At 39.6% G+C, this 27,246-nt stretch overlaps 1 protein-coding gene and 1 long non-coding RNA gene across 2 annotated transcripts in view; one reads left to right on the top strand and one right to left on the bottom strand.

The window, feature by feature from the left end:
• The window catches only part of LOC122490488, a 36,648-nt gene extending 15,366 nt beyond the window's left edge, over positions 1 to 21,282 (top strand). Inside the window, exon 3 of the long non-coding RNA XR_006299157.1 lies at positions 18,745 to 21,282. This is a non-coding gene — a long non-coding RNA (uncharacterized LOC122490488). The remainder of the gene's footprint in view (positions 1 to 18,744) is intronic.
• The window catches only part of CKMT2 (creatine kinase, mitochondrial 2), a 28,693-nt gene continuing 16,804 nt past the window's right edge, over positions 15,358 to 27,246 (bottom strand). The window contains exons 2-10 of the mRNA XM_043593169.1: positions 26,526 to 26,697; positions 24,913 to 25,111; positions 23,459 to 23,554; positions 22,871 to 23,092; positions 20,669 to 20,754; positions 19,675 to 19,798; positions 18,859 to 18,993; positions 17,599 to 17,724; positions 15,358 to 15,616 (exon numbers count right to left, since the gene is read on the bottom strand). Of these exons, the coding sequence (XP_043449104.1) occupies positions 15,497 to 15,616; positions 17,599 to 17,724; positions 18,859 to 18,993; positions 19,675 to 19,798; positions 20,669 to 20,754; positions 22,871 to 23,092; positions 23,459 to 23,554; positions 24,913 to 25,111; positions 26,526 to 26,677 (1,260 nt within the window). The 5' untranslated portion in view covers positions 26,678 to 26,697 and the 3' untranslated portion in view covers positions 15,358 to 15,496. The remainder of the gene's footprint in view (positions 15,617 to 17,598; positions 17,725 to 18,858; positions 18,994 to 19,674; positions 19,799 to 20,668; positions 20,755 to 22,870; positions 23,093 to 23,458; positions 23,555 to 24,912; positions 25,112 to 26,525; positions 26,698 to 27,246) is intronic.

The raw sequence follows: 27,246 nt of genomic DNA, 5'->3' as shown, positions 1-27,246 counted from the left end.
TTTTTAAGAGTCTTTTATGGTTTGGCTCCCTCCCTCTCTTTTTTTCCCTTTCCCTCCCCCATGGTCTTCTGTTAAGTTTCTCAGGATCCACATAAGAGTGAAAACATATGGTATCTGTCTTTCTCTCTATGACTTACTACACTTAGCACAACACTCTCCAGTTCCATCCATGTTGCTACAAAAGGCCAGATTTCATCCTTTCTCATTGCCAAGTAGTGTTCCGTTGTATATATAAACCATAACTTCTTTATCCATTCATCAATTGATGGACATTTAGGCTCTTTCCATAATTTGGCTATTGTTGAAAGTGCTGCTGTAAACATTGGGGTACAAGTGCCCCTATGCATCAGCACTCCTGTATCCCTTGGGTAAATTCCTAGCAGTGCTATTGCTGGGTCATAGGGTACATCTATTTTTAATTTTTTGAGGAAACTCCACACTGGTTTCCAGAGTGGCTGCACCAGTTGGCATTCCCACCAACAGTGCAAGAGTGTTCCCGTTTCTCCATATCCTCTCCAGCATCTATAGTCTCCTGATTTGTTCATTTTGGCCACTCTGAACTGGCGTGAGGTGATATCTGAGTGTGGTTTTTATTTGTATTTCCCTAATGAGGAGCGACATTGAGCATCTTTTCATGTGCTTGTTGGCCATCTGGATGTCTTCTTTGGAAAAGTGTCTATTCATGTCTTCTGCCATTTCTTCACTGGATTATTTGTTTTTTGGGTGTGGAGTTTGGTGAGTTCTTTATAGATTTTGGATACTAGCCCTTTGTCTGATATGTCATTTGCAAATATCTTTTCCCATTCCGTTGGTTGCCTTTTAGTTTTGTTGATTGTTTCCTTTTTTTTTTTTTTATCTCTACTGTATGTCAGTACCTTCTTGAATGCAAGATACACAAAAACGACAGAGTCTACCCAATAGCCTTTGAGAGTAAGGCATGCAGATTCATAAACGACTGGTAAGGTGGTAAGTGAAGGAATTACACTGGTAGTAAAGATTACAGATGAATTCATACTTTCTGGGAGATTTTAGAAAACTTCACAGTAGAATGTGTTGCAGACAACTGGGGAGGAAGATAAGAGAGGTGATGGGAAGGAGTCAATAAAAAAGCCCTAGTCAGGGGCGCCTGGGTGGCGCAGTCGGTTAAGCGTCCGACTTCAGCCAGGTCACGATCTCGCAGTCCGTGAGTTCGAGCCCCGCGTCAGGCTCTGGGCTGATGGCTCAGAGCCTGGAGCCTGTTTCCGATTCTGTGTCTCCCTCTCTCTCTGCCCCTCCCCCGTTCATGCTCTGTCTCTCTCTGTCCCAAAAATAAATAAAAAACGTTGAAAAAAAAAAAAAAAAGCCCTAGTCAATTTAATCATTCTCTCCAGTAAGCTGAAATGCTTTGGTAAATGAGGTGTGTGCACAGAGGGAGGGAGAAAAATTTAAGCTAATGCTTTAGAAAGGATGAAAGTGAACATAACTAAGTGATCAAAATGTGTAGTACAGATTTAATAACTACATAAGAAATAATCTACCTTCAAGTCTCTGGGTAAAAAATCATAAATGACTTAGGATGAACTAATGTAAGAGCACCACATAGTAGGGAAAAAGTAGCCCTCCAAAAGGTTTGGCATAGAAAATAAATGGTCTTGGGAAAAAGGTCCTGCAAATATTTTAGGAAATATTTATGGACTAGGAATGTGTATAAAATCATATTGTGTATATTCTGGAAGATGTGACCATACAATGGTGAGTTCTATGAAGACAAGTTGAGCAGTCCATACCTCCAGAAAAACAGTTAAGCCAGTAATACCCCAAGGCATAAGTGGAGGGCAAATGTGGAATTGTGTCCAGGTGTGCCCAAAGCAGCTCAGTATGGTTATCCCTCGCTAGTTTTCAAATAGAGCATTAGCTATATTGGTCATATGTTGCCTTTAGATATCTAAACAATGTGTGTTGGAGCAGGAAAGCAAACCAGATAGTGGGACTTCTTTTAAACCAGATTTTACAGTCTTCAATCTATAAGTGTTGCTGCTTTTCCTGTTATGGGGAATTTGTTTTAAAAACCTATTTAGGATAGTGGTGCTGGTTATGGAGCACTGTGAGTGTGCTTAGTACCACTTAATTGTACACTTAAAAATGGTTAAAATGGTAAATTTTATGTATATTTTACCACAATTTACAAAATAGAAAAACTGATATTTACCCTTTAAAAGTAGTGTTTTCATTCTCTTGAAGCTTGCTTTCACATCTTTTATTTGCTGTTTAAGAAGCTGTTCTTTAAGAATCAAGTTGTTACCTATGTATAATCTTGCTTTCTTATAAAAAAATCAGTTACCAATTTGAATTTAGAAAGTATTATTTGTGGAGAACAAAGCCCTTTTTGAAAATCCTATTTATTTATTTATTTTTTCAACCTTTATTTATTTTTGGGACAGAGAGAGACAGAGCATGAACGGGGGAGGGGCAGAGAGAGAGGGAGACACAGAATCAGAAACAGGCTCCAGGCTCTGAGCCATCAGCCCAGAGCCTGACGCGGGGCTCGAACTCACGGACCGCAAGATCGTGACCTGGCTGAAGTCGGACGCTTAACCGACTGCGCCACCCAGGCGCCCCGAAAATCCTATTTATTAAGCATTTTATGCTCTAAAGCTTCCCAGATAGTTATGAATGGTACTACTCATTATATACTAATACTTGTGCACAGTAATAGTTATTTACACTGGGGAAAAACTTAAGGGGAACGTAACTAACATTACATTTTTCAGAACTGGATTCAGAATTTAAAATGTCTGGTCCCTTTCCTGTGCTCAGAGATATGGCCATGTCACCTTCCTGTGGTTGCCTACTAATTCATTCTCTTATTTTTCAGGTACATGCTAAAGTACATTCATACCTGAAAAATATTCACCAGTCCTTCCCAGTTTAATATTCTGCTGAATCTCATAGTGGAGTCCTATTTGGAGGTGGTTGGGCTCCCTTCCCCATCCCCCACCTCTGACACACACATACTCATGATGTGTCTACTTCTAGAAAAGACAAAAACAGGGCCTTATTGGCTTGAAAGGTACTAGGAGCTTAAAAGAGAAAAAACAACTCATCAGTATAATGAGAAAATTTGGGATCTGAGAGAGAACAGTTGTTTAGTTTCTTTTAAAAGGCAGACATGATGGCAAAAGACAAATTGACCTGTTTTAATTAAGTTAAAGCATTAGACCATTTAAGTGAATGTTCAGTTGTGCCAGGGAGTGTGTTGAATATAATGTGTTACTTAAAACTTTTAGTAACTAAAACTTCTTACCTGTTTACAAGAGGAATGTGATAGCACTGTCAACCAAATTGTTGTGAAATGAATAAAATGCATAAAAGACTTTAAAACCAACTCTCTTTTACTCATTAAAGTCTTGTGGTGCTTCATTAATTTTAATGGTATAATCTGGTTCTGATTGAAGTGCACCGGAATGTAGTTAGTGCCTCATCAGTACTGATGAGTTCCCAGTAATTCAGGCTATGATGGCAAATTACATGTCTCTGTTTACATCTACTCCATGCATGTTTGCCCATGTCTTCAGCACAGCTTTTACATTCCAGGAGCCCAGTGTCTTCTTTTTGAACCTCACCTATGTTATTTAAAATAGATTTCTATTTTCAGAGATGCTTTTATACAACCGAGTTCTGTACAAACATTTTGTGGAGATGCTAAAACATTTCTTCCCCATATCTTCAGATTCAATATACAGATAGCCTATATGAGTCCAATGCCTTTTTGAAAAGTAAGGAGTCTGATGTATATGTTAAAAAGCAAATAACAGGATCAGTTCATTGCATTTCCACTGTAGCTCTAAGATTCATAAAAGTAAAATTTTTAATTCAAGTATAGTCTACAGTATTATATTAGCTTCAGGTGTGCAACATGATTTAGTCATTCTATACATTTCTCAGTGCTCATCATAAGTATACTCTTAATCCCATTCACCTATTTCACCTGTTTCCTTCCCTACCCTACCTACTTCCCATCTGGCAACCACAAGTTCTATATTAAGAAACTGGTTTATTTCTTTTTTTTAATTCTATATATGAATGAAATCATAGAGCATTTGCCTTTCTGTGACTGATTTCATTTAACATTAAACGCTCTAGATCCATCCATTTGGTCAAATAACAAGATTACATTCTTTTTAATGGCTGAGTAATACTCCATTGTGTATATATATATATACCACATCTTCTTAAATCCTGCTTTTACAATTCCTTAGTTACAGCTCTCAAACTGATTTACTCATTGTCAAACATAAGTTACTCTTAAAGAAAGGATAGATAATTATGGTGCTACCTCTTTAATCTTTGACCTCTCTTGTGGGCATTTTTACAGCACTAGGATAAGTGACTCAATAAACATAGGGGTCCAAAGCAGGTAATCAAATGGTCTAATGCCATCCCTACCAGAAGAGAAGAAGCCTTCTCTTCACATAAGTTTTGTTGTTGTTATTGTTGTTCTTTTGTTTGTTTTTTTGCAGAAAGGATAAAATATAGTTAATTTGGCTTCTTCTGAATCACCTGATTGTAGACTTGGAGTTCTTTGGTTTGGTCTTCCAGATGACTAGTATCCATTATGTGCAGATTTTTCTAGTTTAATTCTCAGATGACTATTTATTTACCTTTTTTTTTCTTGAGAGTGTTGAGCCTCCCTCATATATGCTTTGTATCTCAATTAAATTATAAGCCCATGTATAATTACCTACCTATATTAAATAATTTTGGATGACCTTTGAATAGCATGGGTTTGAACTGCATGGATCCACTTACATGTAGATTTTTTTAGTAGAATATTATGAATGTATTTTCTCTTTAGGATATTCTTGACTTTTTTTTCTAACTTTATTATAAGAATATGGTATATAGTACATATAACATACAAAATCTGTGTTAATTGACTATGCTCTCTATAAGGCTTCTGGTCAACAGTAGGCTACTAGTTAAGTTTTAGGGAGTCAAAAGTTATACATAGATTTTTGACTGTGCAGGGGATCGGCACCCCTAACCCCCACATTGTGTAAGGGTCAACTGTATTTTTAATGTGGAGAGATGGTGATTACTTCATTTCTACCTTGATTATTGAATTAAATACAATAGATAGTCCATAATTTATACCAAAGTTTTATTCTATAATTAACAACAGCTACATATCTCTTCACATTAAAAAGTTAGACTTGATTCCATTTTAAATTTTAAAAAGTAGTTACGAAGTTTTTTTTGACATTCAGAAATGAATAAGAAATTTATTTCCGGGTACAAGCAAGTGAGAAGTGGTCACGTTTGTGGAAGGGATAATCAGTCGTGACAGGAGAAGGAGGTACAGAGCTGCTTTTATACAAAGGGACAGGAAGAAATAGGTGTGGAATTCAGATGTCCACTTGGAGGTACATGGAGTACCTCCTGGTACTCCCTTGTATTGTTGTAACATTGTAAAACAAGACCGATGCAAAAAGGGTGCAATTGCCAAGGCCTCAGGATTGAAGGTTTTGCTCACACAGAAGAAAAGGCCCTAACATCAGCCAAAGTGATAGTTGAAAATGAGGAAAATTTAGAATGGGTAATGGATGCAGCTGAAGAGAAATACCAGTTGCAACAAGGGGGATTTAGTTCATACCACTAACCTGTCTTCTAAGATCTTCTGTAGGAAGTGAGATTCCTGGAAGCCACAGAGGAGCTTCTTCTAGAAGTAAGTGTATATGATACGAAGGGTAGATGGTAGTGGCCGTTAAAATGTATTACTGAGATCTTCTCTTGCAGGGGGCATAATTGACTGACAGCTCCAGGTACAGCCCCTCTGGATCAACCATAATGTTCGTACTGAGGCCAGTGTTCTCATGGTCTGCTTGCAGCCCATAAATGAGCAAGGCCCATTCTTGCCTTAGGAGTTGCATGACTCTTCTAACAGGTGTGAAGACCCCCATTGGCCTGCATGAAACTTTCCTGGACCTGTGTTGTAGTGTGGGACTTCCTTTTTTCTGTCTAGTGTCATGATTCAAACACATCTGCTTCTCCTGCTCCTTCCTACAAATAGCACTTTCATGTTGAATCCTGCCATGGCATCTGCTTTCCCTGCAGATCCATACACAGTTGAGGTTTAAGTCCTTTGAATTCTTCCTGATACTTGGTCAGATTGTCCTATGGAATACTGAGAAAGGAATGTTGGGTATTTGTTTATTTCCTCTTTAAGTTTTGTCAGTTTGGGCTTCATGTATTTTGAAACTTACTAAATGGATACATATTTAGAATTTTTAAGTTTTCTTAGTGGATTTACATGTGTATAATTATAAAATGTCCTCCCTGTATCTTTTTATGACTTAAAACAAGGACCATTTTATTATCCTTTATGATTATTTGGGTTGCCTGGGCTTAGCTGAATGGTTTTTTTTTGTTGTTTTGGAGATTTATCAGTTTTTTTGCATGCATCCGTAGTTTTTTGTTGTTATTTTCACTGAGTAGGATTCAGACTATTATCAAAATCAGCATTTTTAGGGGGTGCCTGGGTGGCTCAATCAGTTAAGTGACCAACTTTGGCTCAGGTCATGATCTCATGTTTTCTGTGTTTGAGCCCCGTGTTGGGCTCTGTGCTGACAGCTCAGAGCCTGAAGCCTGCTTCAGATTCTGTTTCCTTTTTTCAGTCCCTTCCCTGCTTGCTCGCTCTCTCTCTCTTAAAAATAAACATTTTTTAAAAATCAGCATTTTTGCATTTTCCAGTGTCTTCAGGGTATCAGTCTCCTGACTTACTATGTTTTTAAATTTTTAATTCCAAAAGAGTTAGTATACAGTGTTACATTCATTTCAGGTATACAATACAGTATACAGTTCTATACATTACTCAGTATAGAACAATTCTATACATTATTCAGTGCTCATCAAGATAAGTGTACTCTTAATCCCCTTGATGTATTTCACTCATCCCCCTCACTCACCTCCCCTCTCATAACCGTCAGTTCTCTGTAGTTAAGTCTGTTTTGTTTTTTTTTTCTTTGTTTTGTTTCTTAAATTATGTACATAAGAGTGAAATCATGTAGGATTTATCTTTCTCTGATTTCACTTAGCATTATGCTCTCTAGATCCATCTATTTTGTTGCAAATGGCAAGCTTTCATTCTTTTTTATGTCTGAGTAATGTAGTATTTATATATCACGTCTTCTTTATCCATTCTTCTAGCAGTGGACACTTGGGCTGCTTCCATAATTTGGCTATTGTAAATAATGCTGCAGTAAACAGAGAGGTGCATATGTCTTTTCAAATTAGTGTTTTTGTGTTCTTCAGATAAATACTCAGTAGTGAATTTACTGGATCATATGGTAATTCTATTTTTAATTTTTTGAGGAGCCTCCATTCTGTATTCCACAGTGGATACACCAGTTTGCATTCCCACCAACAGTGCAACAGGATTTCTTTTTCTCCACACCCTTACTACAGTTGTTTTTTGTGTTTTTTATGTTAGCCATTCTCAGAGGTGAGAGGTGCTACCTCATTGTGGTTTTGATTTATATTCCCTGATGATGAGGAATGATGAGCATCTTTTCATGTGTCTGTTGACCATCTGTATATCTACTTTGGAGAAATGTCTGTTCAAATGCCTATTTTTCAATTTGATTATTTGTATTTTTGTGTTGAATTGTATTAAATTCTTTATAGATTTTGAGTGCTAAACCTTTAGCAGATACATTATTGGCAAATATCTTCTCGCATTTGGTTTTACATCTTTTAGTTTTGCTGATTCTTCTTTTCTGTGCAGAAACTTCTTATTTGATGTGGTCCCAGTAGTTTATTTTTGCTTTTGTTTCCTTTGCCTCAGAAGTGATGCCTAAAAAATGTTGCTATAGCCAATGTCAGAGAAACTGCCTGTGCTCTCTTCTAGGATTTTTATGGCTTCCGGTCTCACATTTATATCCTAAATTCATTTGGGGCTTATTTTTGTGTATAGTGTAAGTGGCCCAGTTTCATTCTTTTGCATGTAGCTGTCCAGTTTTTCCCAACACCATTTGTTGAAGAGACTTTTTCCCAGTGCGTACTCTTGCCTCCTTAGTCAAAGAATAATCGACCTTATAATTGTGGGTTTATTTCTGGGCTCTGTGTTCTATGCTATTGATCTGTGTGTCTGTTTTTGTGCCAGTACCATGCTATTTTGATTACTGCAGCTTTATAGTTTATCTTGAAATCTGAGTTTGTAATGCCTCCAGTTTTATTATTCTTTTTCAAGATTGCTCTGGCCATTTGGGGTTTTTTGTGGTTCTATACAAATTTTAGGATTATACCAGCTCTGTGAAAAATGCTGTTGGTATTTTGATAAGGATTGAATGAAATCTGTAGATTGCTTTGGATAGTATAGATACTTTAGCAATATTCTTCCGATCCATGAGCATAGACTATCTTTCTATTTGTTTGTGTCATCTTCAATTTCTTTCATCGGTGACTTAAGAGTTTTCAGAGTATAGGTCTTTGACCTCCTTGGTTAAGTTGATTCCTAGGTATTTTATTATTGGGGGAGGGACAATTGTAAATGGGATTGTTTTCTTAATTTCTCTTTCTGCTGCGTCATTATTAGGGTATAGAAATGCAGTGGATTTCTGTATTTTGATTTTGTATCCTGCAACCTTATTGAATTCGTAGTAGTTTTTCAGGGAGTAATTAGAGTTTTCTATGTATAGTATCATGTCATCTGTGAATAGTGACAGTTTGACTTCTTCCCTTCTAATTGGATGTTTTATTTCTTTTCCTTGACTGATTGCTGTGGCTAGGATTCCAGTACTTTTTGAATAAAAGTGGTGAGAGTGGACATCTGGTCTTGTTCCTGATCATAAGGGGAAAACTCTGAGTTTCAAAAGGGATGAAAGACCTAAATGTGAGATGTGAAACCATAAAAATCCTAGAGGAGAATACAGGCAATAAAGTCTTTGATGTTGGCTGTAGCAACTTCCTACTAGATACATCTCTGGAGGCAAGGGAACAAAAGCAAAAATGAACTATTGGCACTTAAGATAAAAAACTTAAAAGGCAATCTTTGGAATGGGAGAAGATACTTTCAAATTACATATCTGATAAAGAGATAGTATCCAAAATGTACAAAAACTCACCATCAGGAAATGTCAGTCAAAGGTACAATGAGATATCCCCTCATACCTGTCAGAATGGCTAAAATTAACAGCTCAGGAAATAACATGTTGATGAGGATGCAGAGAAGGGAAACCCTGTTGGTGGGAATGCAAGCTAGTAAAGTCACTCTGGAAAACAGTATGGAGGTTCCTCACAAAGTTAAAAGAACTATCCTATGATCTAGCAATTGCCCTACTAGGTATTTACCCAAATGATACAAAAATACTGATTTGAAGTGATATATGCACCCCAATATTGATAGCAGCATTATCAATAGTCAAACTATGGACAAAGCCCAAGTGTCCATCAGCTGATGAATGGATAAAGAAGTTGAGGTATATTGGGGCACCTGGGTAGCTCAGTTGGTTAAGCATCTTACTCTTGGTTTTGGCTCAGGTCATGATCTTATGGTTCATGAGCTCAAGCTCAACATCAGGCTCCATGCTGGCAGTGCAAAGCCTGCTTGTGATTCTCTTTGCTCCTCTCTCTAGCCCCTCCCCCACTTGCTTTCTCCATCTTTCTCAAACTTAAAGTTGTTATATGTATACTGTATATATATGTATACATACATATGTAATATTGTATGAAATATTACTCAGCCATCAAAAGAATGAAATATTGACGTTTGCAATGATGTGGATGGAGCTAGAGAATATCATACTAAGCAAAATAGGTCATTCAAAAACAAATACCGTAAGATTTCAGTCATATGTGGAATTTAAGATATAAAACAGATGAACATGCAAGGGGAAAAAGAGAGGCAAACCATAAAACAGACTCTTAACTATAGAGAATAAACTGAGGATTGCTGGAGGAGAGGTGGGCAGGGGGTGGGTTAAATGGGTGGTAGGTATTTAAGGAGAGCACTTGTGATGAGTACTGGATGTTGTAAGTAAGTGATGGATCACTAAATTCTACACCTGAAACTAATATTGCAGTGTATATTAACTAAATTGAATTTAAATAAAAACCTGAAAAAGAAAAAAATAAAAGTATGGAAAAAATTTGCCCTCAGTCATATAGTCAATTAGTGGCAGAGCCTGAATTTAAAGCAAATCTTTTGACCTCAAAACAACGTATTGTGGCTGCCTCCAAAACATGTTCTTGGGTGACTTTTGGCCTGAGAGAGAATAACCAATTCCCTTTGAGCCAACATACTTAGGATGATGATGTGGCAGCACAGAAGTCAAGGAGAAGGACAACATTTCTCTTCCCCACGTAAGAGGGCCAGAATGATTTCTCAGCTGCCAAAGCTTATTCTTTCTGCATTCTGCTTCAGATACAAAGATCGTTTCAAATTAAAAAGGTCCTGTGATTCAGAACAATATTCTGTGCACATCATTGCTTCATGAATGTTGATTGAACTAGACCTTAGGAAATGGGAACTACTGGCATGCTATGACTACTTTGGCTGAAATATGACATTCAACTAGAATTTTAATAGTTACAAGTCTCTTTATCTCTTTCAGGAGACTCATATAAAACATCTTTTATTTGTACTATAATTTTGCCAATGTGCTTGTTTTGTGTGCCAGAAGTATAACTTAGCACAACTTTTGCAAACAGGATTATATCTATCAAATATTTGGCAATGCTTGAGGAGAAAGAATGTTCTCCTATCTAATTAAGATGCTGTTACATGATCTGAAAATTGTCTGAGGAGCAGTCAGGGAAGGATATTTAATGAATATGGAGATTTCAACAAAAATTGAGATGCCAGATTGAGCATTAGGAATTCATTGTAGACATGGTTATTAAATGCATGTCTTTAGATATGAATATCTTGTTCTTAAAAAGGAAAGTTACAGATGAATAATTCCTGGAAATACAATAAAGGTCAAATAGCCTTATAAATCAAGAATTTCAAATGTAGGTAAGATAATTAAAGTCTGTGGGCAAACTAATATTCAATGCAAATGTGGTTTTGATATTGATGAGTAGAATTAGTGGCAAAGGTGACAAATGAATTCAGTAAAAATACAACAAAAAGGAAGAGATACTCGCCATACATTCTGTGCTGTTAATTCTTCCTGTTAATTATGCTGTTGAGGATGATGTAATACAGATTTCAGAAATTTGTTTTTTTTTTCCCCTGTGACTATGTTTCCATTACTGTACTTCTCATGTTATTGTTTTTTTTTTTTAATTTTATAACGGGAAGTTTGTAAGTCTTAACCCACATCACTTATTTCAGTGATTCCACACGCACATTCTCACCTCTCCTCTGGCAAACAATAGTTTCTTTTCTGTATTTATGGATCTGTTAGTTTTTTATTCTTTTGTGTTTGTCATTCCACATATAAGTGAAATCATGTGGTATTTGCTTGTTCTCTAACTTACTTCACTTAGCAAAATACTCTCTAGGTGCATCCATGCTGTTGCAAAGGGCAAGATCTCATTCTTTTTTATGGTTGAGTAATATTCTGTTGTATGCATAGATGAGTTCTTCTTAATCTGTTCAACTTCTCAGTGGACACACTGTTGCTACATCATGTCTCTTGTAAATATTGCTGCAGTAAACATAGGGGTGAATATATCTTTTCAAATTTGTGTTTTTGTTTTCTTTGGGTAAATAGCCAGTAGTGGAATTCTTAGATTTTATGGTGTTTACATTTTTAATGTTTTCAGGAACCTCCATAGTTTTCCACAGTGGCTATACCCATTTACATTGCTACCAACAGTGCACGAGGGCTCCTTTTCTTCCACATCCTCACCAACACTTGTCATTTCTTGTCTTTGTGATTCTGGTCGTTATGACAGGTATGAGGTGCTATCTCATTATGATTTTGGTTTGCATTTCCTTGATGATAGTGATGTGGAGCATATTTTCATGTATCTGGCCATTTGTATGTCTTCTTGGGGCAAAATATCTATTCAGGTGCTCTGCCCATCTTTTCATGTGATGATTTGTTGTTTCTTTAATTGTGTGAGTATTTTGCTATTTTGGAAATGAACCCCTTATTAGAAATACCACTTGTACATATACTCTCCCATTTGGTAGGTTGTCTTTTTGTTCTATTGGTGGTTTCCTTTACTGTGTAAAAGCTTGTTATTTTGTGGTGGTCCCAATGGCTTATTACTGCTTTTGTTTTACTTGCCTGAGGAGACCTATCCATAGACCTACTGCTGAGGCCAGTGTCCAAGGATTTACTGCCTAGATTTTCTCTTAGGAGTTTTATGGTTCCGTGCCTCACATTTGGGTCTTTAATCCATCTTGAGTTTATTTTTGCATATGGCATAATAAAGTGGTACAGTTTCATTCTTTTGCATCTAGCAGTCCAATTTTCCCAGCACTATTTATTGACTGTCCTTCCCCCATTATATACTCTTGTCTCCTTTGCCTGTACATTTCCTGATCACAGGATCATGGATTCATTTCTGAGCATTCTGTCTTGTTCCATGGACCTATGTGTCTCTTTTTCTGCTGGCATCATAGTGTTATGATGACTATAGCCTTGCAGTACATCTTGAAATCTGCGACTGTGATACCTCCAGCTTTGTTTTTCTCTCTCACAGCTGCCTTGGATGTTCAAGGTCTTTGTTGGCTTCGTGGAAATTTGGAGATTATTCATTCTAGTTTGGTGGAAAATACTAGTAGTGTTTTGATAGGTATTGCATTGAATCTGTAGGTTGTTTGAGCAGCCCAGACATTCCACTGATATTCATTCTTCCAATTCATGAGCATGTTATATCTTTCCATTTGTGTAATCTTCAAATTTCTTTGATTAGTATCTTCCAGTTCTCAGAGTATAGATCTTTCACCTCCTTGGTTAAATTTATTCCAGTGTGTGTTCTTTTTGGGTGCAATTGTAAAAGGGATCATTCTTAATTTCTCTCTCTGCTATTTCATTATTGGTGTGTAGAAATGCAACTGATTTCTGTATATTAATTTTGTATTCTGCAACTTTACTGATTTCACATATTATACTTTCTTCCTGTTTTTTTTTTTTTGATGGGAACTTTTGGGTTTTGTATGTATAGTATATCATCTGCAAGTAGTGACAGTTTTACCTGTTCATTACCACTTTAGATGCCTTTTATTTCTTTCCTTGTCTGACTGCTGTGGCTAGGATGTCCAGTACTATGGTGAATAAAAGTAGTGAGAGTGGACATGCTCATCGTGTTCCTAATCTTAGAGGAAAAACTTTCCATTTTTCACCTATTAAGTAGTATGCAGTTAGCTGTGAGTTGTTCATATAAGGCCTTTATTATATTGATGTCTGTTTCTCCTGAACCCACTCTGGTGAGAATTTGTATCATGAATGGGTAGTATATTTTGTCAGATGCTTCTTCCACATCTATTGAGATGATTATACGGTTTTTATCCTTCCTCTTATTAATGTGGTATATCTCATTGATTTGTGGATATTGAATCACTGTGCATCCCAGAAATCCCACTTGATCATGGTGAATGATCCTTTTCATGTATTGTTGAATTTAATTTGCTGTTTGTCCAGGGAGTTTTGCCCGTATTCATCATGGATGTTGGCCTGTGGTTTTTCTATCTTCTGTCTTTGGTGTTGGTATCAGGCTAATGCTGATGTTGTGGAATGAATTTCACTTTTCCTTCCTCTTTGGGTTTTGGGAATAGTTTGAGAAGAATAGGTATTAACTCTTCTGTAAATGTTGTGGTGTAGATTTAGATCACAAGGGTTGCTTCCTTTTTATATCAGTATCCCTATATTTTTATGCCAGTGCTTGCTTTTCAGCTCTTATTCCAAAAAAAAAAAAAAGAAAAGAAAAGAAAAGGAATAATGTTGGCATATGCCCCTTTGTTGGGTCTCTTCAACTCCTGTATGCTTATGTTTCTCTTTAGCTATATGTATTTGCCTTCATCTACCTATTTTCATGTAAGTCCTTTCAGAAGAGGGATGTTGATGTCTGTTGGTTTGCCCAAAGGACGGTTTAAGGGATATTCAGAGATCAGTTATCATAATAATTACAATATTGGTTAAGTTATTATGCCTTCTTCTACAAACCCCTTACATTGTACATGCAATGTGATGAGCACTTCTAAATGCACTTCCCAATGATCACTGTTCTGCTCCCAGCAGCCCTATGAGGTGTTCATGATCATTGTGCTCATTTTATACAAAGGAAACTGAGGAATGCAGAAACTAAATCATTTGATGTCATATGGTGGGAAAGTTGGGACTTAGGCCTAGTCAGTCTGGCTATAGAGTCAACATGCTTGGCCAGGATACCTGTGTTCTCTACCCTTTATCTTTCTGCCCCTAGAATGCTCATTACTACGTGAAGTTCTGATTTCTTATCTGTCTACAGGCCTTGGTTGGCAGAACAGCCCTCTACCCCATCCCATTCAGGGTACTTAACATAATATCCTCAATTATATTGGGTCCAGTTTCCTTGTCTAAATTTTTACCACATACCAATTTGCCATTCATAAATTAATGTAGTGCTTGTAAGCACTAGCATGAGCACATTGTTTTTTTACTCTAGCATCTGCAGTGTCACCTACAGAATGTAGAATTTGATCTCATTCCTGTCATTGAAGTTAACAATTTTTAATGTTGTGGTACAATTTCTTGCTACCGAGTTCTCAACTCTTCTGTCATGCCACTTTATGTTTCTGACATCACTTCATGAATGTAAAAGCATAACAAGATTTGAAATGAGGCCATTCAGGCTTAGGGAATAATCCTCGATTTGGATTTGGTGACCTCAATCTTCCCTAATATTTTTACCCTTCTTCCACCTCAGGACCAACCAAAGGTTGGCTTTTCAAACCAGTTCTGTTGGATACCCCATTTCCATGTATTCTGCCTTGAGTTTCTCCAGTGCCTACAACCCCAATCAGGGTGTATCTGAAACTTTCCCATATTTGTCACCAGAATGCTTTTATATGCTTATCTTGAATTTGTCATCAACGTAGTGATCGTGGCTGACTCCTTTTCTGTAGCCATCCCTAAGTAACCTCTGTTTGTCTTCATTTGTGTAGTTATAATTATTTCCACACTCTCAAGAAAATGAATTGCTTCTTGTTCTAGTTGCCAGAAACATGATTGGGAAATGAGGAATTAATCTACCAATGTTGTCCATAAAGTTTTGTTACAGTGCTGATATTGTAGCATCTAGATGAATGGAGGGTTTTTAGCTTGGTGTGTAAGTGGTCTTAGAAATATGTTTTATCAGTGCCTTAAAACACTTTTGCCTGCTGCTACTTGTAATTTCATGCATTTGCCTTTCTTAGGATTTTAAAAAATCGGGGAAACTAAACATATTAAGGAGAGTTTTATTGTAAAGATAGGACATACAGTGTTACATTTTTGCAAGTCTATAAAAACTCTCAGAGTAAAATACCTTCATGTCTGTCATACCAGCAGACAAATTATTTACAGTTTGGAAAAGAGAAAGTTCACTTTCTGCCAAACTGAGGCAGAGGCGGTGGGACCTTAATATCTTGGCCTCTCTCCAACTTCTTTTCACAATCCACCAGATAGTTGACTCCATCGATGACTATCTGAACAAGCTCAACCTTTGATAGTGAAAAAGACAAATGATTAATTTGCATAGAAGACACATGCAAGGCATTAATTAATAAGAACAATACTGGGACAAATAAAATACCATGTTAGATGGACTTGAGAGAAATAATCAGAAAGAAGAAATTGTTACTAAGTGTTGTAGAGGAGGGATATCTGATGGTCATTGCCAGAGATGAAGAGCAGAGATATTACAGGGCTACTCAGTCTTTTTTTTATTATTATTTCAAAGATGGAGTTACTATATTTGAGAACTCTTTAAATATATGAAAACCATTAATATGCCTCTCAAACCCTTTTTTCCCCATCAGTCTCTGCTATGAGTTTATCTAAAAGTAAAATTAAACTGACACCTTGTTTTGTTCTTTGACCTGGATCTCTCTTAAGACCTGCCGCTAAGCTGAGCACTCAGTAATCTGTAGTTCAGATATTATTTACACAGTGGATAGCTCTCTGAAAAATTGTTTAAAATCAAATGTTTGGCAATTAAATCATGTTTTCACTGTATCAAGTAAGTTTGCTTTTTTTGAAAAATTTTTTTCAATGTTTATTTTTGAGAGAGACAGAGACAGAATGCGAGTGGATTAGGGGCAGAGAGAGAGGGAGACACAGAATCTGAAGCAGGCTCCAGGCTCCAAGTTGTCAGCACAGAACCCTACACGGGGCTTGAACTCATGAGCTGTGAGATCATGACTTGAATCGAAGTCAGACACTCAACTGACTGAGCCACCCAGGCGCCCCAAGATAAGTTTGCTTCTTAAAGGAAAGTTTGTAAGTTATATTATGATAAACTTTTAAAAATTCCTGGTTTTTATAAATTTTTGTTTTGAGAGAGAGAGAGTGTGTGTGTGTGTGTGTGTGAGAGCTTTTATAATGGTCACCTATTAACTTATAGACTTAAAAAAATGTTTCTAGGTGGTGACTGCCTTACTTTCCAGTAATAAAAATCTAGTTAATATTAGAAGCAGATAGGCCTAGGCTCCAGATCTTCTTTATTCACTACACTATACATTATTCAGTAAATTTCAGAAGCTGTATTTATTTATAGCTCCTTTTTCCTCAAGTACTTTACCAGAGGTGGGAGCACATAAGGTGATTTGTTTTGAGTGTTTCCTCCTTCCCTTTTCTCAGTTTTTTGGTAGGGATACCAATAGGCAATGAAATATTTGAAAGCTGGCAAGGAAGAAGAAAGAGCATCAATAATGCAAAGATTTAATAACCAGCCAATAAGTTATTAAGATTTGTATGTTATAAGAGGAAGAGACTTTTAAATTAAAAATGGGCATAATACATTCAATAGGACTATATCCAGATAAATTGGTATGACTTATGGGGATCAGGACTTGCTTAGGATTTAGCTGCATGTTATCTAAGTGTGTTCTTTATGCTTCGTCTCCTGTATCACTCCCGGCCTACCTACAGTTTATGAATGCTGTTCATCCTATGTATACACAGAATCTTACTTTATGAGCACAATCTTGTATGTACCTAGTGTATACATTATTTGCCATCGTTAGCCCCCCAAAATAAAATTTTAGAAACTATCAAGGATCTAAAAATGCAGCATGTGGCCTTCACCAAAGTAAGTTCAGAATCAAAAGAAAATTCCACTGTTTTACCACCCTCAGAGAGCATACATGTTCCGTGATATCACAGTGATAAAATACCACCATGCTTTTGCATAACTGAGCTCCTAATGCTGAAAGATTGCTGGAATACCTCTCGGGTGAGGGACTGACAACAGTCCCACCGTGAACTCCTTTACTCGCCTATACGTTCTCAGCTTATGCTGTGCTTACCTTTATGCAGTTACTTCCCATGTAGGAACGGTACTATGGAATGAAACACTAACAGGACTCAGGACAAGGCTCTTTAGTGAATAAGGCGAGGCTCTTTAGGCTACTTCTCTATTCCCTTTTTCTCTTGGGCTAATACTCTTAGCTCGTGTTTGGAAAGTGAGAGAGATGTTAGTTACCTCTGATCGACCAATTCGATCTATGTTGGAAATATCATAAACATCTGCCACTGCTGCCGTGTCCACACCACCTGTGCCACGTTTCTGGAGCCTTAGGTTTTCCAGGATCTTAGAAAAGCGTGGATCCTGGGACAGGGGACAATACTGAGTGTCATAAGAAGCACAACAGATTCACCAGCATTGGCACATTCATTTAGAAAAGATGTACTGTAAGAGACAGTAACAGTATTTATTAAGCTCATACTTACTATGTGCCAGGCCACTATGCTAAAACCTTTATACCATGAAGTAGGTATTGCTTTAATTCTCATTTCACAGATGAAGAAACCAAGGCTCAAAGGAATTAACTTAATCAAAGTCACACAGAAGGTAGCAGAGCTGTTACTAACTTCTGTATCACTTCTGACATTTGGATGCCAGCTTTGGTGAGTTGATTATTCATCTGTATAATAGTTTTCCCTGTATAATTAAAATCATGAAGTTAAATCACATCAAATAATTTTCTTAACACTGGAATAATTTTCATTCTGTTTTTGGTAGGAAGCTCATTTTCTTAAATTGTTTTAAAGTATGTGATTTGCTAGTATTATTTGCCTACCAGAATCCTTTTTCTTACTAATACACACATGGAGCTCAGGAAATAACCACTAGCTAAGTTCTTACTAGTGGAATGAACACAAGTGATGTGCACACTTCTAGGCCTAGACTTTAAATCTTTACATGGACACACATCCTCTCTCCCCTTTGCACAAGCTGGAACATGAGCCTGACTGTGACCATGCAAAGGGGACACTAAGACAGTGGTCCTCAAGGTACCGTTCCCTGACCAGCAGCATAGCATCACCTGGAAACTTGTTAAAAATGCAAATATTGCAGGTGAGCCAAGCTATCTGTTTTTACAAGTCTCCAGCCTTGAGTCTGCAGGTTCAAGTGTGAAAACCCCTATACCAGGAGAGACAGAGATGGAAGGAACTCCAAGGGGCTGGGCAGAGCAGCCTGCCTGCCCATCCTGACTTGTAACATGAAGGAGAATTTAAACTCTGTGTTCTTGAAGCCACATCTCTTTCTTACAGCATTTAACTTTTGGTCCTGATACAAGTGTCTTTTGAAGTAAACTTAACCCTTTGTTGTTATTTTCTATTGTAGGTGCAGAAAGTAACGGTTAAGGAATGATCAGTGACCATTTCTTCCTCCACAAAGAAGGCATGCCTGAGCTTATCCTGATGGAACACGACAGGGCTATTGGCTACGTGACATTACCTTGCTGAGCTTGGGGATCCTAACATGGACACCAGCCCGTAATCCTGTGCCAAGGTTCGAAGGGCAGGTCAGGATGTAGCCTAGTCGCTCATTCCACATGAATTCCCAGCCTCGCTCTTGGATTAGGCGTTCTACCTACAACAAGGAACAAATGGAACTCTTAAATATCCATCTACTCACTACATCCCAAACACCAGGAAGAGACTTGTGTACTGTATGTTTGCCGTGAATGAAATTTAGGTAAATCTGTATTACTTCCTTAATAGAAAATGATATTACTATTACTAAAATAGTATTAAAATATTAATAGTATTTATATACTATTTAAAATATTAAAATGGTCCAATCCAATTAAATTAGATGCCCACGTAAAGCATTGAATACAGTATCTAGCACAAACTAAATATTCAATAAATGTCAGTTGCTGTTATTATTTTTCATGTGAGAATAGGAGAATATAGGATTTCTCAGCAGGTAAGGTTGTGGTCAGTTTACTTATGAGCATAGTTACATCCTATACTGTCTCTATGCTTAGAATAGACAAGAACACTGTTAAAGAAATTGGAAAATAATTAAAGATCCACAGACTTTTCCCTAAAACATGCTGGACTGGGGAGGGAAGCATAGGAACTTACTAGTAACAAAAAAACAGTCACCTATTTTTTGAAGCACTACCCGGTAGTCCTACCCCCAAAGAGTGCCATGATTCCTAGAAAATATTAGCCCCATTTTGGAATTCATTATAGTGTCTTCTTTCAAGAATGAAAATGTGATTTTATTTTAATGAATATTCAGAAATCTCTGATAACATCTTACTTCTTTTAGTCCACGACAGAATCGCTCAAATACTCTTTTCATATTGCCTCCTTTTTCCATAGAGATTACCCTGGTATGGTCTTCTTCATTAATCCAGATGAGAAATGTCTTGTCATAATTATGCCTAATGAAGAGAGAAATATGGTGTTGCACATTAACTACATTTGTTTCAACACATGAAAATTCCCTTTACTTCTGTAGCTTGATTGCTTCATTTCACCTTCCTCATTTCCTAGAAGGCCCTAAGTCTTCCACTGTGCCTGAACAAGTTGTACAAAATGATGTTACCTTGACATAATGAAGAATAAGACCAACTCTAACCCTTAAAGATATATTTTTGCCCAACAAGATTATAATGGATGACAATAATTCAAATATGAATAACGTTTGGTTTTGACATTAATTCTCCTAATAAGTTCAACCAAAATCTTGTGCTGCTTAATTTTTTTTTTTTTTATCTACAACCCAAGATGTTTGGGGTATAGAAGATTTCACATATGTTTGCTGCATAGATTCTTACTGTCCCCACACACTGAGCAAGTGCTCATGAACACTTCGCTCCTTTGGGTAGTATCATAACAACCTACCAAAGTACAGGAATCAAAGTGGACTGAGGACTGCTGGCCAAGATAAAATATGTGTATACTCGGTATCCATTCTTCCTTGTAGGGTTTTGCTTAAATCCTCAATATATTTCATTTTCTGCTCTTTTGTTTTAATGTCATGAAACAGATTCTCTGTGAGGTCAAATAATAGGAAGCTAATTTTTCTTCAAAATAGTCTTTTTCTCATGCATCATTCATATGAACGAGCATACATTCTTACACATGTTAGAAACATTACAATACTTTGGTATTATACACAGACACAATTTCCAAATACTCTCTTCATTTAGCTCAAGCCAGGCATGCTGTCAAATGCAGGTTAGGACAAGCAGGTGATCTGAAGGAAATCCTCTGCACACATTGCAAATGTGAAAATGCTATGTCCATACCAGATTCCCCTGGCATCTGGCCAGTCACGGGCCATCCCAGCACATGTTAATAAAGGGGATACTGGCTTATCAAATAGAAAGTGGTCCTGCAGGCCAAAAGGGACAAAGCAGAAAGGAGAAATGGATGAGATCAGACACAAGGACAAGTGCTACGCGGCCAAAATTTCAACTTGGTTGAGGTCTGTCAGGCAGTGGTTCTCAGGCTTGGCTGCCCACTGGAATAATCTGGGTGCTTTGTAAAAAATACTAATACCTAGTTCCTGCCCTCCCCCAGAGACTGTCTTAATTGTTATGGGGTGCGGCCTGAACAGTGGGATTTTTAAAAGCTCGTCAGATGGTTCTAGTGTACAGCTAAGGCCGAAAACCATTAGCTTAGCCCAGATAGAAATACTTAATCACTATAGATTATGTTTACCCACCAGCACCAATGCTATGCCCTGACAGAGTAGGCCGTGAGTGAGGGACACTATCTTGAAAAGTCTGTTATCCACAGCCACCATTCTCTCTATGTGTCTGGCATTCCTGGTTCTTTTATTATCATTCCTTCTACTACAAAGTATTAGATATGTAAAATAATTTGTAAATAAAAATAGCTATCATTGATTTAGTGGTCACTAGGTGCCAAGTCTGTGCTTGCATATTAATTAATATGCTTTTAATTTTCTTAAATCCTCACAACACTATGAGGCAAGTATAATCATTTTATGAGTGAGGAAAACTGATTCAGAGTAAAAAAACAACCCACCTACTATTAGGCAGCTAGGAAGTGACAGAGCCTAGATTCAAACTTGACCTGTAGGACTTCCAAGTTTGTGCCTTTAACAACAGTACACTACTCTTCATATCAAAATCAGTGTCTAGAGACTGGCATTTTTCTTAGTGTGTGTATACAGTAAGAACATGAATATTCAAATATGATTACATTGAAGTAAGAAGTAAAGACAATATGGAGAGGGAAGTCCCTTTATAATCTGTGAGTGAAAGGGGTAGGAGACATTAGAACAGGCTTGGTGACCTGATGCTGGAAACCTCCAGTGGCTACCTGAGGCAGAGTTGGGCTTGTCTTAACAGAGCAAGCAGAGGGTTGGCCTGATGGCTACAGAGACCAAGAGACTGTGGTCTGTAGAGACAAGCATGCTAGTTCATCTGGTTTGGCGGTGGGACTTATTTTGTGGCATTGCATGTCCTGAAATGGCAGATACTGGTTTCTGCTTTTCCTTAGAGTTTAATTAAAAGTTACTCTTGAAGGGCACCTGGATGGCTCGGTCTAGTTGAGTGTCTGACTCTTGATTTTGGCTCAGGTCATCATCTCATGATTCATGGGATTGAACCCTGCATCAGGCTCTGCACTCTCCGCTTGGGATTCTCTCTCTCCCTCTCCCTGCACCTCCCTGGCTCATGTCCCCCCCCCTGCCGCACTCACTCAATAAATAGACTTAAAAAAAGTTACTTTTGAAATTGCCATCCTTTTTCAGCTGTGCTAAAAAAAAAAAAATAAGGGAAAATAAGGACTTGGGTTTTTGTCTTCCCCAGTGTTAGAGTGAAGCTTTAGAGGACTCATGGAGGCGGCAGGAATCCCAGAGCTGGCTCCAATGGGAGTCAGGGCTAATTTCCTTTCCAGATTTTCTTACTTTCCAGGACTTTATTTGGGTGTGTCAATGGAGACCGTCCTCCAGGTACACACAGGATTTCCACATTTAATTGTTCCTATTTATCAACAAGCAAGGCTATCCTCTATTAACCCCCACCCATGGATCCCCAACCCACCAATTCCTTATTGGAGTTTTCTCTGCAGATTGTAACCACAGACTACTTTTGTGGCTTGGTCTCCAGTTTATTTTTTATTTTTTTTAATGTTTGTTTATTTTTGGGGGAGAGAGACAAAGCAGGTACAGGGGAGGGGCAGAGAGAGAGGGAGACACAGAACCTGAAGTGGCCTCCAGGCTTTGAGCTGTCACCACAAAGCCCAACTCAAGGCTTGAGCCCATGAACCATGAGATCATGACCTGAGCAGAAGTCAGATGCTCGACCCACTGAGCCACCCAGGCACCCCTTGATCTCCAGTTTTAAGGCCTCCTCTTCCTTCCTTATACTAAACAAGATGAAGTCCCAGCAGGCTTCCTGTGAGGCCTCACTGTACCAACTAGAGCTCAGGGCGCATCCCCACCCCAGGCAGGGCCAGGTGGTTCAGGGGCCACTCACGTCTATGAGCCGTTGCTGGTCCTGCTCCGTCATCTCAGACAGCTTGTAGTAGCGGCCTGCCAGGTCCCCTTTGAGGCCCTCCAGGGCCGTGATGGCCACATTCTCTACCTCCCTCCGCTCAGCCCGGGTGCAGGCAGGTGGCAGACTCAGCCCGCGGATGCTGCGGCCTGTACGCACCCGAGATGACAGCACGTAGCGCTCATCAAACTGCCCCTGTGTGATCTGCCAAGCAGAGCGCAGGGTTACCACGACCAGCTGCGGACTACCGTCCTGCCACAACCACTGTGGGTTCCAACCCTCTGACCTTCAGGTTCCCCTACAGGGGGCCCTCAGGCACGGTGTAGGACATGCTGAGCACATTTTGGAATTAGGGGGGCGGAGCCTTATACACAAGGGGCAGAGCTACTTTATGCAATGCCATCTGGAATCCTTTACCGCACTAGCTTTGGGATTAAAAAAAAAAAAAAAAACCCTTTAGGAAAGGCTTACAATTCTCAGTGATCAACACCACCCTCCTGTCAGGTGCTCCTCACTTCAGGCTCTGGCAGGCCAGCTTCCCGGCAAAGTATACAGGGGGCTGCAACCTACCTTGGATGCATCCAGATCCGTGGGGTGCTTCATCACCCTGGGGTCATAGCCATTGTGCCTTAGTTTGATGACAGGATCAAAAAGGTCAGCAAACACCTGCAGGAGGGAAGATGCACCTGTTTCCTCTTTAATTCGTTCATCTATTGCAAGGTCATTCCTTTCATTTACCCCTTTCTACCTTCAGGGCCAAAGTTGATGCCCTCCTCTGTAATTCTCAGGGCTACCATGCAGGAAATGGGCATGAGTGGATTGATGGTTATCAATAATAAAAATAGGCTTATACCACCTCCCAGTGATTCTGCCAAACTCACTGCCATGAGACTAAGCAAGAAAATCTTGTGTTTAAAATTTGAGGGTTTTCCTCAAGTTCTTGCCTCTGTGAGATCAAAGAAGCTGACACAAGCAGTTTTGTGGTCCAAAGGGATGATCAGTTTCTAGAGCGTAAGCAACATAATAAATTCATGGAAAGCTAGCTGCACTACAAGCAACAGTCAGGGCAAATCTGGGAGCGCTCACCCTGTGAAGTCCATCCCCAGCCCAAACTATCTGGTGCCAAATCTTTTTTTCTTTCTTTCTTTCTTTTTTTTTTTTTTTTTAATAAAAGCTTCAGATATATCCTTTAAGAAAATAACATTAAGAGAAGTCCTAATAGGGTTCCTGCCGCATTTGGGAACTATGGGAAGTGGGCAGGCCAGGGGTGGGGAAGCATGCTAGGTCCAGGGAGCCAGCTCCAGTCTGAAACTCTGGGAGCCCAGAGTAGTGCAGTGCTGTATGTGAGTGAGCTACCCGTCTGGTTTATTTAGGAGGACGCCCTCCCTCCTCTTGATAGCTGTTTTCCCAGGGAACTGCCTTCAGCTCCCTGCAACAGAAGGACACAAAGAAGTCTCCCTACAATTTGCTGCGACAGAGAGGCTGCTCTGTGAAGAGGGCTGCGTGGTGGCTGAGCTGCACTAGCAGCAGGCCGTTCTACGCTTCTGCCGCAAGGATGAGGACACGGGGACGGTGGGATTTCTCGGAGAGACTTGGTGAACTCGATAGCCGAGACTCCAGTGGCTGTGCAATCAGTAACTCCAAAACTAAAGACAGAGACCATCCTCCTTCCTCAATAAAGTCTAGCCACAAACACACGATTCCCCAATGTTTTACTGGTAAATGTACATCACCAATTACAAGATTTTTTTTTCTGTACCAGTTCATCCCCTTGACAGTCTCCGAGCATGCTGTCATGCAACTCATTCCTCCAAGGGGTGGGATACTAGAGTGGCAGCAAAAGAAGCCTTGTCCCTGGGAAGCTACAGACCTCCTTGTCCAGAACATTCCAGCTGTTCTGCTGACGCTGGCTGCCCTTTATGGGACCTTTCCTGAGCAGGCAGAACAGGGGCCCACAGAGAAGAGGCGAACTCTGGGACCCAGAGCATCTCCCCCACTTTCGAATCAGCAGCAAATAGTTTTACCTCATAGGACTCCTCGTCACCAGCCACCATGCCCACAGTCTTTATGAAGGGATGGCCTGGGTTGTCCACTCCAGTCTGGATACACTGGTCCAGGGTGTAGCCATTGGGGGTCACCTTGTTGCGGAGCTTGGCGTAGATGGCTGGGGTGAGGCACTCGGCCATACAGTTGTTGTGCTTGCGCAGATCAGGGTAGTCCGCACTGCACGCAGACGAGAGAGGCTTTCAGTGAGGAGCGCCTGAGGGAAGCCGTCTAGGAAGGTGCTTTGTTTCTGGCCATCCTTCCCCCAGGCTCTCTTTAACCAGGAGTCAAGACTTAAGTAAGACAGATAAAAAAGGGAAAACACAGTCCCCTGAACAGCCAGACAAAGGGACCTGGCCCCGCTTAAGGATTCCAAGATGCCGGCTGCAGGAGCCCACAAAACTCTGCCTTAGGTTCGTGTAAAGAGCAGAGTGAAATGCTCGCTTCGGCAGCACATATACTAAAAAAAAAAAAAAAAAAAAGCAGAGTGAAAAGTGAAAATGACAAAATAAGTGGAAATCCTATGCGAACTTTGTTTTTTTAACTCAAAAGTTTTGTTAAAACACAACAGCCACATTTTGGTCCCTTTGGTCTGTGGTAGAGAGGTTAGAAACCTGCAGATGGAGCTACATAAACATTCAGTAATTTATCTGTCCTCTACCTACGACACAAGCTCCGGGACAGCAGACACTCCTGCGTTGCTGAGAACAGTGCCTGGCTACTGAAATAGGCATTCGGTACGTATCTGTTGGAACAGTACACAGAAAGAAATGATGTGAAATAAAATCTTTTGCTAGGATGTGTACTGGTTGAAGAATAGGGGATTCCGGACTATCACGGGCTCAAACACAAGGAATCGCCTTCAGGAATTCCTGAAGTACATGGTGGGTGATGATGACTCCCTCAGAGATTCTGATTCCCACAAGAGCCAGTGAATGTCTCTGACCGAAACATCGGGCCTTCCTTGTCTCTCTCCTCCATACCTGCCCACGCGGAGCCTCTTCAAGTCACCACTGCACTCCAGCTCTATGCCGTGTGTGCAGTCTCATTCATGGCAAGGTTCCAAGGGCCAAGAAAACATGTCCGTCTTCATGCCACTCCCCCACTTTCCCTGTGCGGTGTCCTTTAAAGCTGATGCTTCATATAAGTACTAGAGCCTCATTTTCCAGAAGATGGGACAGCAGTGGATGATGGATAGATCTAGAATCAGGGTCATCGGATTTGCACTCGGCCACACTAGCTGTGTGAACTTGGGCACTGTTTAATTTTTCTAAGCCTCCACTTTATCACAAAGGGATGCAAAGATGAATAAAGTAGATACTCCATATATAGTGTTTAACACACAAAGATGCTCAGTAAAGGTTAATTATTACTATTATTGCTGTTGAACTAGACTACCAGTTGTGGGCAGGAATGAAGACACTGTACTTCCTTGAGTTCACCACAGGTCACTGTGCTTAGTGAGTCTTAAAACTGTTAGTCTGATTTAATCATTCTCAAAAGCAAAAAGAGGGACCCTTGCTGACAGTTTCCAGCAGGGGAAAGCATATTTCTGGCTGACACTTGGAGTTTTTTTTAAATCCAAAGGACTTACCTTGGTGGGAACAGCCTGTGCTGTCCCCGGGCCTCAGCACACAGGTTCTGCCGGTTCAGCAGGTAGCCGGTGGTCAGGGCACCGGTGCCCACGGTAGCAAGTAACAGAGAAGCATTGCGGCCAGTTAGCAGCTTAGAGAAGACACTGGCCATCCTTCCTCTTGGATGAGTGTCTGGAAGCAGAGACACGGGATTAGACAGCCTCACGGGATAGACACCATAGCACAGAGACCACCAGGCAAGAGAAAGAACTTCAGGAGCCATCACCTCTCTTTTGGTTTGCTTTGTGTTTCTCTTTCTGCTTTCCTTGCCCACACCCCTTCACACTGGTTGGGGAAATCTGGGTAGTTTTAGACATTGTGAATGTCAAACTGCCTCAAGTCCGTGCCATTTTCTCCGGTAATAATACAAAAAAAAAAGAAACAACAGAGTTTCTGTTTCTGTCTATTTGACACACCAGGTGCTCCGTCAGACCCTGCCATTGCACACTGAGGACAGCCTGCGTAAGATAGGTTCCTGGGCGGGGCGCCTGGGTGGCTCAGTCGGTTGCGCGGCCGACTTCAGCTCAGGTCATGATCTTGCGGTCCGTGAGTTCGAGCCCTGCGTCGGGCTCTGTGCTGACAGCTCAGAGCCTGGAGCCTGTTTCAGATTCTGTGTCTCCCTCTCTCTGACCCTACCCTGTTCATGCTCTGTCTCTCCCTGTCTCAAAAATAAATAAAAAT

The sequence above is a fragment of the Prionailurus bengalensis genome, chromosome A1, assembly GCF_016509475.1.
Source record: "Prionailurus bengalensis isolate Pbe53 chromosome A1, Fcat_Pben_1.1_paternal_pri, whole genome shotgun sequence".
Taxonomy (NCBI): Eukaryota; Metazoa; Chordata; class Mammalia; order Carnivora; family Felidae; genus Prionailurus; species Prionailurus bengalensis.
Note: the sequence above shows the minus strand (reverse complement) of the source record. Positions and strands in the feature narration are given on the sequence as shown.